The sequence below is a fragment of the Dama dama genome, chromosome 29 (assembly GCF_033118175.1).
Source record: "Dama dama isolate Ldn47 chromosome 29, ASM3311817v1, whole genome shotgun sequence".
Lineage (NCBI taxonomy): Eukaryota > Metazoa > Chordata > Mammalia > Artiodactyla > Cervidae > Dama > Dama dama.
The window spans coordinates 46012032-46028613 of record NC_083709.1 but is presented as its reverse complement, the minus strand read 5'-3'; the positions used below and the strand labels follow the sequence as shown (position 1 = coordinate 46028613).

Genomic DNA, 16582 nt, shown 5'->3' with positions numbered 1-16582 from the left:
TTTCCTGACCCAAAAGCACAGTAAGTATGATCAGTACATGGATTATATTATCATCTAAAGACTATAATGAAAACAGAACAATAAGGAAAATACTAGGCATGGTTATCTGTGAGGCCTTGGCATAATTACCAGGGAGGGCCTTTTTGGTATACATAAATAAATTTAATGTCCGTCTTTGATAGTATCATGAGGGGGTTGAACTGGACTTAAAGACACTGCCATTTCATCATGATTGCAAAAAAAGTAGGTCCTATCACTGATATTTAGTATTTTATTATGAGAAAAGTTTACGAGAAAAATAGTAAAAATTGTAAACAGTTGTGAATTAGAGTGCATTAATAAGTGATTGGTAAGTTTTAATAAAACTAGAATCTTTTCTTGTCATTTTAACTTTTATCCCAGTGACTCAACTTTTTCTGTCTCTGTTACCAGCCATATTGTGTTCTTGTTATAAAACTACATTATTCCAACAATTTCACCAAAGTTTGGATAAATATTTTTAGCTGTTATTCTTTGTTTAAAATTCCCTGTCCGCATAAGAGGTAGATATTTAGTTGAAGAAGCAGTAAAAGCACAATGATCTGTGACTTAGAATAGTGCTAAGGATTTTTCCAAAATTAGAGTTGGGTTTTCAGGAAATGATGTATCACATGCCAGAATTGAATGGGGCTGAAAGAGGAATGACAGGAGATACATTTTGTTAGTGGTATCCTGATATGATGTCTGATGTTTAATGACTTAAGTAATGTGCAAATAAACAAGCTAAAAACCAGAAAACCCCCCAAACTAAATGGTGTCCCAAAGATGGAAAGCATGCTGCAGATCATATGCTTTGAATCAATGATGTTTTATTTTTTACTAACAGCTGATGGGAGTAGGTCCTTAATTCTCTGTCATTTGGGATAATTTTATACTAATATTTATATAGAACCACATTTTGCTGGTATTAATCTTGGATAATTAATCATGGATCTGTATAAATATATATATGTGTGTGTGTATGTGCCTTGGATACTTACTGCTTTATTTTTTTAATTTCTAAGTGAGTTAAAATATACAGTATAGTAATTTTGGCAGATGATGGTTTGATCAGTAAATGTTACCTTTATGAGTTTATTAATGTTTGTCTTTTCTCCCCCTTCTCTCTCTCCCCTGTTTCTAGGGTGTGGATGAATGGAACATAGCTCGCCTAAACACAGTCTTGGATGTGGTTGAGGAAGAGTGTGGTATTTCTATTGAGGGTGTAAACACCCCTTATCTCTATTTTGGCATGTGGAAAACCACATTTGCATGGCACACCGAGGATATGGACCTCTACAGCATTAATTATCTCCACTTTGGAGAGCCCAAGTCTTGGCAAGTTGCATGTTTAATATTTATTTGCTTTGGAATTGAGATCTGAGCAATAGGAACCCATTGAAGATGGTTTTTTTCCCCTTTATCTGGCAGATTCAGATTTATATGAGCTGTAAGAAAGTTCTTGACTGTAACAATTAATTATTGCAGAGTCTTCCACTCTGCCTAGGGTTTTGCTCAAAACCATAAAGCTAATGGTGATTTGTATATCTAAATTTTGCCTACAGACCATTTTGTGGGTCATGGATTGATAGGTATTTTAGTCTCAAAGAATTTGGCATCTTGAACTTCTCTGAGCATTTGCTGGAAGGTATGGGGGATGTAAGTTAGGAGTGAAAATTCACTTCCTGGATGTACCTGGTGATTTTCTGGTCTAATCTCTGAATAAATGACAGATTCCATTTAGTATGTGGTGAGTAGAGGGATAGGAGGGATGAATCAGGAGGCCTGTTACCACTTTTTCAGTGGTGAATATGAGGAGAAGAATAAGAATGTGAATGTGTGTTCTTAACTTGCAGTTACCTGTGTCATCTTTCTGAGCAACAATTTTAAGATTTATTTTTCTGTAGAATGCATCATATGGTACCCAGCACACATTTGTGATTGTTAGTCTGTCAGTCACCCTGGAGTTCTTTGTGGTCAGCCAGTTTCGTGTTTGAACTTGTTTTTGTCGGTTTTAGTCTTAGGAAGGGCTTTCCAGGTGGTGCAGTGGTAAAGAATCCACCTGCCAATGCAGGAGACACGGGTTCAATCCCTGGATTAGGAAGATCCCCTGGAGAAGGAAATGGCAACCCACTGCAGTATTCTTGCTTGGAAAATCACATGGACAGAGAAACCTGGAGGGCTATGTTTCGTGGGGTCACAAGAGTCAGACACGCCTGAGTAACTGAGCACAGTCTTAGGAGAGCTTAAATATCAGTTCTTTTTTTTTTTATAATACACATATGTGGAGAATAATTCACAGACAAAAGCATACGAAGTATCAACTTGACAAGCCAGGAAATACTGAATATGCTCTTTCTGCTGGTTGTGAACATGATAGGATGCTCTTCAGGTGCTTGTGTCAGCCCAGTAGCTTTCTTGCCTCCAATTTAAAGGTAATGGCCTCTTTTCAAGTTCTCCTGCTGATCAGGTTTTGAGTGCAATCTATAATTTCTGTCTGCATCTTGCTATTACTTGCCCTTGAGGTTTCATCATTTGGTGAAGTGTGAAGTTGTAAGCTTTCTCCAGCAAATTCAAATACAGCAAAAGTTCATAATGATCAAAAATGACATTTAATCAGTAGGAAAGCTTTAGGTGGAAGGGCAAAGCTCTTAGGACCTAGAAAAGAAATCCAGGCATTTTCTGGTTTGTGATGGAGTTTTATGATCTGAGAAAAATTTAGTGAGAAGCTGTAACTCATTTTTAATAGTGTTTTACTTACACATTTTGTTTGGAAAATTTTTAGCATTCTACTCTCTTAATGGAATAAATAAAATGTAAACATTTTTAATAGGTGGTCTAGGAACTAGACTTTGACAGAATGGGATGGAAAGATGATTTCTTACACAAGTGTTTGTTGAGGACCAGCTTGTGAGCACACGCTCTAGGCCTGTGAGTCTCTCGTCTTTCTTCAGCATCATGGTAGAGTCTTTTGGAGTGTCATCCTTCAGTACTTTTGGGAGTCGACTTTGAGAGACTCAGAGAAATATTTTAAACAATGTGTAGGCTCCTGGGCAGTTTCTTAGCTGCGTAGTTATTCCCATGATCTTTCTGTTACTCACTTTTATTGTGAGTAAAATAGGCAAAATTGGTAAATTCAGCATCTTGGTGAAATCTATTATATAGGCAACCCTACACTTCCCTTAAGAAATCTGAAGTTAGGGGTTTCCCTGGTGGTCCAGTGGTTAGGACTCTGTGCTTCCACTGCAGGGGGCACAGATTGCGTCCCTGGTTAGGGAACTAAGATCTTGCAAGCCTCATGGTATGGCCAAAAAAAAAAAACAACCCTGAAAAGTTAGTCGCAAAACTTTTCTGTAGATTTGGAGAAATTCATGACAATCATGACAATGCCTGGGACATTTTAGTATTGGAGGAGTTGAAATGAAGTCTCTGCTTTCTTATTAGGAAAAGTGATTTTTTTCCCCTTCTCTCTTGGGCCAAGACTTAAGTTGTCTCCTAAAGATTGCTTGGGCTTCTTTGGTGGCTCAGATGATAAAGAATCTGCCTGTAATGCAGGAGATGCAGGTTTGCTCCCTGGGTTAGGAAGATCCCCTGGAGAAGGAAATGGTGACCCACTTCAGTATTCCTGCCTGGGAAATTCCATGGATAGAGGAGTCTGGTGGGTTATAGTGCATGGGGAAGCAAAGAGTTGGACACAATGGTGATTAAACAACAGCATCAAAGATTTCTTAGAGGAGAATATTCTGTTAGGGATATGACTGATTCTAGAGTTTTATGTCTTTAGAAGAGGGCCATGCTGTTCATGAGTGAGGATAAGTACACTGGATTCCAAAGTATTTCTTTCTTTCAGAATATCTCTTTCTCTCTAAATACAGAACATGTATTTTCTGTATTTAGTTATTCTATTCGTTTTTAAGCATATAGACTCCATCATATGCATTAAGAATAGATTTATACTATCACTATTATCTTTAACCTTGGCCATTATTTATAATGGTGAAATAATAAAACATAGCAGTGAATTATGACAGTTAATCTACATTCCATTTTCTAAGATAGCTACTGTAGGAAAAGAGCAATATAAATGACTCTAAGGATATTCCCCAGTAGGCTTATGAATGATTATATTAGCTCGGCATAAATAATTTTGAGTTAAACTTTATTATCGTAAAGTTTCCCTGGTGGCTCAAATGGTAAAGAGTCTGCTTGCAATGCAGGAGACCCAGGTTCGGTCCCTGGGTTGGGAAGATCCCCTGGAGAAGGAAATGGCAACCTACTCCAGTATCCTTGTGTGGAGAATTCTATGGACAAAGGAGCCTGGTGGGTTACAGTCCACAGGGTTGCAAAGAGTAGGACACAGTTGAGCTGCTAACACTTTGACTTTTCTTATTATTAACATTCACCTCAGTAACCATCATAATATATTTGAAGTAAGCTTTGAAAGGTGGTAGAAGCATACAAATTCATGTAAATATGGGGAGGTGGGCAGTTGCGTGGCAGACTCAGACTCAAGCAGCAGCAGACAGGGCTCTAGTCCTCACTCTGCTACTGATGTGTGATGTGTGTGGCTTTGGGCACAGAGCTGTACTTCTGTGGACCAATTTCCTCACCTACAAAATGACAAGGCTAATCAGGATGCACTCCAGTGCTCTAATTCTGTAATTTGTGATGAAAAGCACACGGGTATTTTTACCCAATGTACAAAACGAGAAGATGCCGAGGTGACATGCACTTGGGGCGTGTGTGTGTGCACATGCACGCACATGCCTGTGCCCTCTCTGGTTTCCTTGTCTGGTGTCCTTGGCTTGTTGAGTTGCCTTTAATCTCTTCCAGGGGCACCCTCTTCATGCCTGACATCTCTGCTCCTGGCAGTGTGTCTTCCTCCTGTCTGATCTCATTGTCTGGTGTTCAGTTTCAGTGACCTTCTCATCTTCAGTTTTCTCCTAAGACACCAAGTTGTGGTTACAGGTATTACAAAGACTGCCTAAAATTCTCTCCTTACTTCCGTGACTGTGCTTGCTACTCTTCTTTGCCCTTGTGTTCCTTAGATTTTGCCTCAAGACTTTCTGGACCATGTGTTGCCCCATCTTAGACTTCTGTCTTTGCACCTTTCAGGTGCTTGTGACCACTTCTGCTGCCTCTTTCCTGTGTCTGCTTTGAAGTTTTGGGGCTATTTTTTTTCCTTTAAAATTGTCAGCACTTAACACAGGATCTGCCTAGAGGTTTGATGCTTTGTTAAGTAATTCTCATTTTGAATCAGTTCAGTTCAGTTCAGTCGCTCAGTTGTGTCCGACTCTCTGCGACCCCATGAACTGCAGCACGCCAGGCCTCCATGTCCATCACCAACTCCCAGAGTCCACCCACACCCCTGTCCATCAAGTAGATGATGCCATCCAACCATCTCATCCTCTGTCGTCCCCTTCTCCTCCTGCCCTCAATCTTTCCCAGCATCAGGGTCTTTTCCAATGAGTCAACTCTTTGCATCAGGTGGCCAAAGCATTGGAGTTTCAGCTTCATCATCAGTCCTTCCAATGAACACCCAGGACTGATCTCCTTTAGGATGGACTGATTGAATCTCCTTGCTGTCCAAGGGACTCTCAAGAGTCTTCTCCAATATCACAGTTCAAAAGCATCAATTCTTTGGTGCTCAGCTTTCTTTATAGTCAAGAGAGTACTAAATTGTTTTGGATCAGTCTGTTCAGGAGCAGACAGGATAATATGTAAAATGTTTTATAAAGATTCTTGACTCCAGTGTAATTATTAAGAACACCAAGCTTCCAGAGATTTCTGAGTAGCTGCTCATAGGCCTGGCTCCAGGTAGAAGCCGTGAGACATGGTTTTTTGGGTACAACATGTAGCAGATTTTGCTGAGTAAGTGTTCATGAACTCAGGTATGTACTGAAGAGACTTTAGAGGAGCTAATGATTTTTTAAAACATTTCTAGCATGAAGGTTTAAGGAAAAAGAGAAAGCTTAAAGTAGGCAGATAGAAAACTGCTATGGCAGTCAGTGTAGTGTATTTATTTTCTTGGAATTAATATTGACTTTGGAGCTAGAAGACCTGTTTTAAAAATCCCAGTCTGTCATTTGCCAGCTGAATGACATAGGGCAAATCACTATACTCCATTCATTATGAATTTCTCTAACTGCCAAACAGAGGCGTGATTTATTCTCTATCTTAATAGGATTGCTTAGAGGGTCCTGGGAAATACTGTGTATAAAGGTATCTTATAAATTGTAAAAGAACTATTCAAATATTAGTAGTTACTATTGTCTTAATAACTTTATAAAAATAGGTAATTTTTTGGTCATAGTAATTACTTAGAGCCGGAACTTGGCATGATGTGTTTCTGTGTATGATTGAGTGGGACTTTCAAGGGTCAGTAAAATAAAAGTTTTTTTCCCAAGCATCATGTATGATAATGGTTAATTACTGCGAGATACAGAATTTAGATAGTGACTTGAATCTCTGTCTTTGAGAAATTGTATCCAGATACAGCAAATAAGATATTTTCAGGTTTACTCTGTTGAGCATGAGAGAGGTAGAGTTTAAGGGGACTTGTCTTAAACTATGAAAAGGGGAGAGGAGTTTCTCCTGGATGTGTTTTGGAAAATTAAGGATGGGCTGAAGCATTTTGGATTTGGCTAAATTTTACTCAGTAAACTGTGCAATTTTGTTAAATGTAGCAATAAGAAAGTGTCATTATTCAGTGTAATATATCTTCATTCCTTGCTTTTTCTTTAGATCGATTTGTTTAGTGCTGTGTAATATTTTAAGTGCACAGATTTTTGCCCCAGAGTCTTGTGTTTTGAGTTCTGGCATTGCTTTTTACTGAGGATATCACCCAGGGAAATTATTACTTAAACCTATTCCTCCTTTTTTTATTTTATTTTAAAATTTTATTTATTTATTTGATTGCTCTGGTTCTTAGTTATGGCACATGGGATCTTTGATCTTCGTTGCAGCATAAGAGATCTTCAGCTGTGGCATGTGGGATCTTTATAAGTATTTATAAATTGAAGTATTAATAAAATTAACTGCATAAGTTATTCTGATTATTTAGGCATATCTATGTTATATATTTTTAGATAATAACATTTTAAAAGGTTTAAAAAATTGGAACTATACCCCCCAAATATGGTATTAATTTTGTACTCAGCTGCTATCTGTATTTGTAGAGAGAGATAACAGGAAGCAAGAATTTTTATTGGTCAAATGGATGATATTTTAGTTAGGCCTCAGCCTGACTTGGAGGTAAACGTAGCCACACTGGTGCACACACATACATCTCTGCAGTCCAGACAGCGAGTCCCAAAGACCCCTGCTTAACATGGAGTCCTCTGAGGAGAGCGTCAGGGAGGTCTGGTGCTTGTGATTTTTTTTTTTTTTAGTGTTTTTCATTTTTTTTTTTTTTTTTATTATTACTATTTTTTTTTTCCAGTGGGTTTTGTCATACATTGATATGAATCAGCCATGGATTTACATGTATTCCCAATCCCGATCCCCCCTCCCACCTCCCTCTCCACCCGATTCCTCTGGGTCTTCCCAGTGCACCAGGCCGGAGCACTTGTCTTGTGCATCCCACCTGGGCTGGTGATCTGTTTCACCATAGATAGTATACATGCTGTTCTTTTGAAATATCCCACCCTCACATTCTCCCACAAAGTTCAAAAGTCTGTTCTGTATTTCTGTGTCTCTTTTTCTGTTCTGCATATAGGGTTATCGTTATCACCTTTCTAAATTCCATATACATGTGTCAGTATGCTGTAATGTTCTTTATCTTTCTGGCTTACTTCTCTCTGTATAAGGGGCTCCAGCTTCATCCATCTCATTAGGACTGGTTCAAATGAATTCTTTTTAATGGCTGAGTAATATTCCATGGTGTATATGTACCACAGCTTCCTTATCCATTCATCTGCTGATGGGCATCTAGGTTGCTTCCATGTCCTGGCTATTATAAACAGTGCTGCGATGAACATTGGGGTCAGGGAGGTCTGGTGCTTGTGATTTTGAAGGTAAATCTCAACGCATTTTCCTGAAGTGATGAGATGCGGTGTCTTGTCACTCACTGACTGATGACTGTGGGTTCTCATACAGGAACTCTAAACTTGTATTAATTAAGTACTTTTGATACCCCTAATAAGCATAGCAGGAGCTTGTAAATTCCTTCAGGATTCTTATTTCCTTGTAACTACTTTTTCACTTAAAGCCACCACCATCACCACCTACAAGATCTCCAGTAAACCATTTAAATGAAAAGAGACTATTGAATTAAATCCTAACTCTTAGGGAAAAATCAGAAGGTTAATGCAAATTTATTTACCATGTAGTTCATGGAAAACAAGCATTACTGATGGTAGCCTTGCTAATTACTCTACCAGATATGCCACTGCTATTGCCAAATCGCTTCAGTCGTGTCCGACTCTGTACGACCCCATAGACAGCAGCCCACCAGGCTCTGCCATCCCTGGGATTCTCCAGGCACGAACACTGGAGTGGGTTGCCATTTCCTTCTCCAAATATACCAGATATAGTGGTTCACAAATGTTACCTAACTTACTTATCTTTATTCCTCTATATTTCTCTTCATCCTCTTCAACTTTTTAGTTTAGAAACCACTTTGTAGAAAATATATGTTACTTAATATTTGTGTAATAAAATTTTTTCTTTGACTTGAGCATATAGGAAAGCAGCTTTTTTTTTTTTTTTAATTGCACTTCTGCAAGTAGGCTGGCAAATAACTGTTACTTCTATGAGACTGAATGTGTTCATTGCTTGTAAGCTTACTTTGCAAGGTGTAGAGCTTGACTAGGATGATGAAGTATGTTCTCTATCTTTGGTGACTGCAGTTCATTGGTGACTGCAGTTCATTTCATGTGTGCCTTTTTTTGTGTGCCAGGAATTGTGCTAATCAGTTTAAGAAATCATCTCAGATAAGCCAGACAACAGGTGTTTCGGGTAGGTGTTTTTTTGCCCCACTTTTAAACTAAGGACTCTGAGACTGACTTTCAGAGCCTTAACTTCTTTATCTGGGGGACCAGTGAGTCTTACATCTGGGATTTTAACTTGATTTAATCAAATCTTCCCATTGATTTAAAGTGAAAAGGGAATAGTGAAGATGAAGGAATAGGCAAGAAGAAAGAGTGCTTATGTTTTTTTTTTTTTAATAACATCAGCTTTCTTTTAATGAGATTTTCTGCAGAACCAAAAGAGAAACCCAGCCTCTTACATTTTGGGACAAAACTATGGCGTAAGAGAGATTTTCAGAAGGGTAAAATGTGGCTAGATTCCAATCATGTGATAATTGATAGCAGTTATTCAGTTGGGAGGACCATTGTAGGTGAGAGTGGGAGAAGCCACTGGCCCAGCTTTATTTGCTTCAGATTTATTCTCTAGATAACCTTTGGAAATCTGCTTGAAATCAGAAAATCCCACATTTTAGAAAGAATGTGTTTTCCTGTGAGGGTTTTGTCTTCCTTGGGGAATGAGTAATGATTTGTTACTTAAATGTCTATTTACATCCAGTTCCCTCAAATGAAGCTTTGGAAAAAGCCAGTTTGTCCCTGTTGAGAGCTAAGATGCTTTGTCTATCAGACCTTTCCAGCGAGGTCGATGAATCTAGAGTCGTTTTATAGAGTGAGTAAGTCAGGAAGAGAGAAAACAAATATCATATGTTAAAGTACATACATGGAATCTAGAAAAATGGTACTGATGACCTGTTTGTAGGGCAGCAGTAGAGATGCAGACATAGAGAACAGATTTATAGACATGGGGTGGGAGTGGGAAGGAGAGGGTGGAATGAATGGAGAGAGTAGCGGAAACATACACGTTACCATATGTAACGTAGATAGCCAGTGGGAATTTGCTATATGATACAGGGAGCTCAACTTGGTGCAGTGGACAACCTGGAGGGGTGGGATGGGATGGGAGGTGGGAGGGAGGTTCAAGAGGGAGGGGACATATGTATCCCTATGGCTGATTCATGTTGGTATATGGCAGAAGCCAGCACAACATTATAAAGCAATTATCCTACAATTAAAGATAAATTGAAAAATAAAGCCTATCAGATAAGAACTGCCAGGATGAGGACCAGCCTAACTCCTGAAGGCTACAACACAGTCCTCTTTACTCTTTCTCGTACTCCTGGTCAGCTAGTTTTTATACTTCATAGATTTCTTCATGTTACTTGGAATCCTTTTTAATACAGAAAAATATAATGATGTCTGCTTTGAATTTCTTTGGATTGAGAATGTTTTGTTGAAATTGTCTTGGCACGTAGAAATATAAACTAAGAGCCAGGTTAGCCAAAAAGGAGAATTTAGTTGACTCATGCATTCATGAATGGACAGAAACAGCTGGAACCCTTAGAAGTTGCCAGGCTGTATTGGATCCTGGGCCCCACTTCTCCCTGTGTGTTGCCTTCACTTTTCTCCCTGGCTTCTGTATTCCTCCCTGTGTCACCAGGAATGAAAGCTGCCCCACTGGGGAGGGACCGTGAATTTTCCTGGCACAGATTCTCTTCCAGTCTCTAGTATAATCACTGAGGCTCAGACCAAGTATCGGAAGGTATTGTGATTGTCCTGGCTTGGTCACAGGTCTGCCTCTGTGGTGGTGAGGGCAGAGACATGAAGAATGGCAGCCCCCATCAGAATTCCATGTTTGTGTGTGGAGGAGAGGGTGGGCGCTATTACCTGAATTTTGCTGCATAACGGGAGTAAAACCCAATGTCTCTTACAGATAACAGGCAAAGAAAAGTCCCAGATAAGTTCAGGTATTTGCTTAAAAATCTTAGGAAGACTGATTCAGTTACCTTAAGGGGCTCTTAATTTATTTCTATGAGGTTTGAAAAGATGTCCTTTGGGGTATTTTCTTAAGATGAAATAATATATATATTTAGGATATTAAAGTTATTAAAATATATGCTTGTTTAACTTACTGTAAAAGCATTTCTAGCAATTGATTGGTGATTTTTACTTGAAGCAGAGGCAGTTGACACAGTCTTCTTTATACACTGAACTGAAAACTAAAGAAACTATAGTTTGTAAGTTTCTTTTTCTGACTACTTGAACCAACATTGCTCTCTTTTCTTGTGATTTATATGTTAAATATCTTGACAGTCAGTTTTACCACTTTGTTATGTCCTGTTCTTTTAGAACTTTTTTTTTTTCATTGGTTTGTGTGTTTTGGTCTTGTCTCCTCAAGGAGACTTTTGGCTTCTTCAGGGCAGCCCCACAGCACTTTTGTAAGGCTATCACCACAGGCTCACAGACGTGTTTAATTTGCTGAAGCAAGGTTTTGGGGGATCTGTTCCCTTGTCTGTCTTATGTGTACAGCACCATGCTGCTGTCAGTCTTTACTGATCTTTTTATAATATTCTCTTTGGTTTCATATGGGTAAGTATTATAAAATTAACCTATAAAATAATGCCGTCATGTATCCTGTGTGATACCTTGAATAGAATTAGCCTGATACATAGGAAATTTTTAGAGAAGTTAACAAAAAACTGTTAGAAATTTTTAGACATTTTTAAACTACATTTTGATTTTCAGTGATAATAACAGATTTGATAGCTTACCAGAGAGAAATCCACAGATAGTACACGCCAAGTTTAATACAACCAATTATTACAAATCCAACCTTCTTTCCTTCCTCCAAGTGACTAATTATTTGCTGGGGCTCCCTGAGTGGTTTCTTTACATGAGGCCTCATGGTTGACACTTCCAGAATATTATTTTATAATGTATATTTCTGAGTGTACATTGCATCTAGTTGTGTGACGTCTGAAATGATCTGACCAGAGACAAAATAGGCCTATTTAACAATTGTCCTTGAAGTGTGGATAAAAAAAGTGAATGTTCTTTGAGAACGTAGTATACATCAACAGGGGCTTGAGTTAGATGGGTTGCTGTCATCATCTTTGCTCCTATAAGTTACCTCTCAGCCCATTTGAGTGAAGAAGATTAATATAATCTAGGGAATGTCAGGTGTTGGCAGAAACATGTGACCATTTGCTGTCCCTCTTTTCCTAATTTTATTGAGAAATAATTGACATACATCATTCTGTAGGTTTAAAGCATTCAGTGCAATGGTTTGATTTACATATATTGTGAAGTGATTGCCACAGTCAGTTCAGTTCAGTTCAGTCACTCAGTTGTGTCTGACTCTTTGTGACCCCATGGACCGCAGCTCGCCAGGCCTTCCTGTCTGTCACCAATTCCTGGAGTTTACTCAGACTTATGTCTGTTGAGTCGGTGATGCCATCCAACCATCTCATCCTCTGTCATCCCCTTTTCCTTCTGTCTTCAATCTTTCCCAGCATCAGGGTGTTTTCAGATGAGTCAGCTCTTCACATCAGGTGGCCAAAGTATTGGAGTTTCAGCTTCAACAACAGTCCTTCCAGTGACTATTCAGGACTGATTTCCCTGATGGACTGGTTGGATCTCCTTGCAGTCCAAGCGACTCTCAAGAGTCTTCTCCAACATCACAGTTCAAAAGCATCAATTCTTCAGCACTCAGCTTTCTTTATAGTCCACCTCTCACATCCATACATGACTACTGGAAAAACCATAGCCTTGACTAGACAGAACTTTGTTGACAAAGTAATGTCTCTGCATTTTAATATGCTGTCTAGGTTGGTCATAGCTTTGCTTCCAAGGAGCAAGCATCTTTTAGTTTCATGGCTGCAGTCATCATCTGCTGTGATTTTGGAGCCCCCAAAAATAAAGTCTGTCATTGTTTCCAGTGTTTCCCCATCTATTTGCCATGAAGTGATGGAACCAGATGCCATGATATTTGTTTTCTGAATGTTGAGCATTAAGTCAACTTTTTCACTCTCCTCTTTTGCTTTTATCAAGAGGCTCTTTAGTTCTTCTTCACTTTGTGCCATAAGGGTGGTGTCATCTGCATATCTGAGGTTATTGATATTTCTCCCAGAAATCTTGATTCAAGGTTGTGCTTCATCCAGCCTGGCATTTCACGTGATGTACTCTGCATATACGTTAAATAAGCAGGGTGACAATATACAGCCTTGACACACTCCTTTCCCGATTTGGAGCCAGTCTGTTGTTCCATGTCCAGTTCTAACTGTTGCTTCTTGACCTGCATACAGATTTCTCAGGAGGCAGGTAAAGGTGGTCTGGTATTTCCATCTCTTTAAGGATTTTCCACAGTTTGTTGTGATCCACATAGTCAAAGGCTTAGGCATAGTCAATAAAGCAGAAATAGATGTTTTTGTGGAACTGTCTTGCTTTTTGATGATCCAACAGATGTTGGCAATTTGATCTCTGGTTCCTCTGCCTTTTCTAAAACCAGTTTGAACATCTGGAAGTTCATGGTTCATGTATTGTTGAAGCCCGGCTTGGAAAATTTTGAGCATTACTTTACTAGTGTGTGAGATGAGTGCAGTTGTGCAGTAGTTTGAGCATTCTTTGGTGTTGCCTTTCTTTGGGATTGGAATGGTATCTGACCTTTTCCAGTCCTGTGGCCACTGCTGAGTTTTCCAAATTTGCTGGCATATTGACTGCAGCACTTTCACAGCATCATCTTTTAGGATTTGAAATAGCTCAACTGGAATTCCATCACCTCCACTAGCTTGTTCATAGTGATTGCCACAGCAGGTTCAGCTAATATTCATTTTCACATATAGATACAATAAAAAGAAAAAAGGAAGAAAATTCTTGTTATACTCTAAGGATTAACTCTGTTAACTTTCTTGTATATCATACAGCATTGTTGCTGTAGTTGTCATGTTGTTCATTGCATCCCACGTACTTATTTATCTTATAACTGGAAGTTTGTATCTTTTGACCATTTTCCTCCAATTCCGCCTCTCCTCACCTTCTGCCTCTGGTAACCACAAGTCTGATCTTTTTTTCTCTGACTGGTGTCTTTTTTTTTGTTTGTTTTTAAATCCACCTGTAAATGAATACCTCTTTTTTTAAAATTTAAGGCTGTGTACTTTTTTTTGGTTTGTTTGTTTTGAATATTCCTTGAGTTGTCGTTGGGTAGCTTGGTTGCTTTGGGTAATGTGCACTTTTGAAAGCCTCTCAATTTTCAAAGAGATTTTCAACTGTAAAGTAGCTGTGTAGGTAGTTTTCCCCTTGAAGATTAAACTTCAATCACAGGAAATCTCCTTGAAACTGCTTCAATACTTTGTTAAAGTTAATTGTGTTAAAACTCTGTAAGCCAGTTGTAGTGGAACTCTTTAAGCTAGTGATACTTTTTCTTATGGATGGTATAATTATCCTTTGAATAAATGATCATTTCAAAAGTATACCATCCTCAGAAGATTTCCATATATGGTAAGATTGTTTTTCATTGGAAAAATACTGGTTTTAGTAAATTTTTGATAGGAACAAATAATTTCTTATGGGCATGTTTTTGTTTATTACCAATTTTTGAAGTTACTATTTTTTTTATTCTTCTTGAAATGGCATTTTGTTTCTGTTATATTAATACTTGATTCTGTAAAACACTGCAGCTGTGTTTGGTGATTTTTGGTTTTGTTTGTTTCCTGTTTGTTCATTAAATATTTATGGAGTCACCCACCTGTCTTGGTACTAGTAATAGTACTTGGTACTAGTACTGGTCTTGGTGCTAGTAATAACATGGTGAATAAGACAGAATGGTCTTCAGGAAACTTACAGTTTATAAGCATAGCTTTTAGTACTCCCACACTCCATTTTATTTTCTAGCAGTAGCATAACACTTGTTCTTAGCAAAATTTTATTGGATTCCAAGTCTTAGGTGAATCAAATTCTCCGAGTATTCATGTGTAAACCAGAAAAAATTTTCCTGTGATGGGTCCTCACTTTAGAAAACACTGGCCTAGCATGAAGGTTCTCAAACTTTCCATAAATGAAAATTTCTTCAGAAGGTCAAATTATATAAAATTGAAAATAAAGGCAGAGATGACCTGCCTGAAATGTGTATCATGAAACTTTCCCTCACCAAGTCCTTCCTTCAGTCACCTTCAGGAAACCCTGATGCCCTGTGGGATGCCACAGAAAACAGGAAATCAGTCATCTAATATTCAAAAACCACATCACTACTGATTGTATTATTTGTTGAGTACTTGGAAGAGATTAGTATTAAAACATAAAGATTTCTTTAATATTGCCTATAGTTGATATCAACTAATACTTTATAATACCTTTTTCTTGATGCAGTTGTCTCACTTATGATGGTCTACACATGTGGCTGCTAGATATTATTTTTTTCTATCTAACTGTTCTGTCAGGAAATGGGCCACAGATGGCGTATGGTGAGGCCAAGCTCTGACTGAATTTCTTTTCTCAGGGACTTTTTATCTTGTCCCTTAGGGCCACAGCTCAAACACTTCATCCTGCGGGTCATAGTTAGAGATGCCCAGCTTGTATTTGCAGGTTGAATGCTTAAGTGACACCTCCTTACAAACACATGCATTGTAATTGTTTGTTGTAGCTTGTGTTGCTCAGGAAACCAATTTTGAGACTCATATGTGTATGCTGGCAGTGTCTAGGATAGTGCTCTGAAAGCAGCCACTATGGGGAGGGAGGAAGGCAGGACTAGGCAGAAGGGAAAGTTGACTGCCTTCAAACCCAGGGCAGATTCCAGAGGCAGCTCTGGCCCCGACAGGGCCTCAGAGTCCCAAATGGAGGCAAGAGGGCCAGGGCTCAATACTCAGGCTTTGAGCATTCATTGCATATGGGCCACCATCCCTTCCTTATCCAGGGAGCATGATCATGGGGAAGGGAACTAGACTCTGGTTGAGTGTCATGTCGGGGCAAGGAGCATCCCTTTGCTGAAAGTGCTGAGGGCCTCATCCAGCAGTGGGGGTGGGGGGTGGTTACCACCAAAGCACCCCTTATAGTCACACTTTCTGTTTCTCACATTCATCTATTTTTATTTAAGAACTGAAAATGAAGTAAGCAATGTTCTGTTTTCCACAGTTAGCTAATGAGATTTCATAATATAAAATATTAATGCTTAAACTTTAATAAATGAGCAAATGGTGAATCTTGTTAACATCATCAGTAATGTGAAAATGTAACATAATCACACATATAAAAATCTATGGTTGTTCCACCTTCTTTTTGACACAATTAGGAATAGACCTTAATTTAAAAGTATATTGTAAATTACTTCAGAAATACTGAGTTTTGTGAAATATAATTTAGGCACTTTTTTATTCATGAAGCTTTTTGTAACGAGAACCAAAGAAAAGTTTTGAGTAGTGATTTGATGGCTTGCGTTTTGTAATTGCACTTTATTTAAAATGTCATTATCATTTGCCTAGTATATACTATTACTTTAATTTCAAAGATTAGTGATTTTTTTCAATTGTGAATTTTAAAAGTGGGTAATGTAAGAAGGGTAGCTGGGAGAAGTATTCTGTGTGAATACTAGACTTTGGCCTGTTAGCAGGCAGAAAACTTTTACTTCCAAAAGTTGGCTCACTTTGCAGTGATTGCAGTGATCATTGTAAATGGTGTGGGTTTGTCCTTGGGAGGGAAGAGCTTGATAGCCCCTGTCACTTCCTTCCTCTTGGCATCTTGGTGTGACTGATGAGGAAACAGGATTGGGA

The 16582-nt window shown here is 38.6% G+C and overlaps 1 protein-coding gene across 2 annotated transcripts in view; it reads left to right on the top strand.

Moving 5' to 3' along the window:
• Positions 1 to 16582, top strand: part of KDM4C (lysine demethylase 4C) — a 393685-nt gene that overhangs the window by 66134 nt on the left and 310969 nt on the right. For both annotated transcript variants that reach the window (XM_061132707.1, XM_061132709.1), the window contains exon 5: positions 1163 to 1356. In XM_061132707.1, the coding sequence (XP_060988690.1) occupies positions 1163 to 1356 (194 nt within the window). The remainder of the gene's footprint in view (positions 1 to 1162; positions 1357 to 16582) is intronic.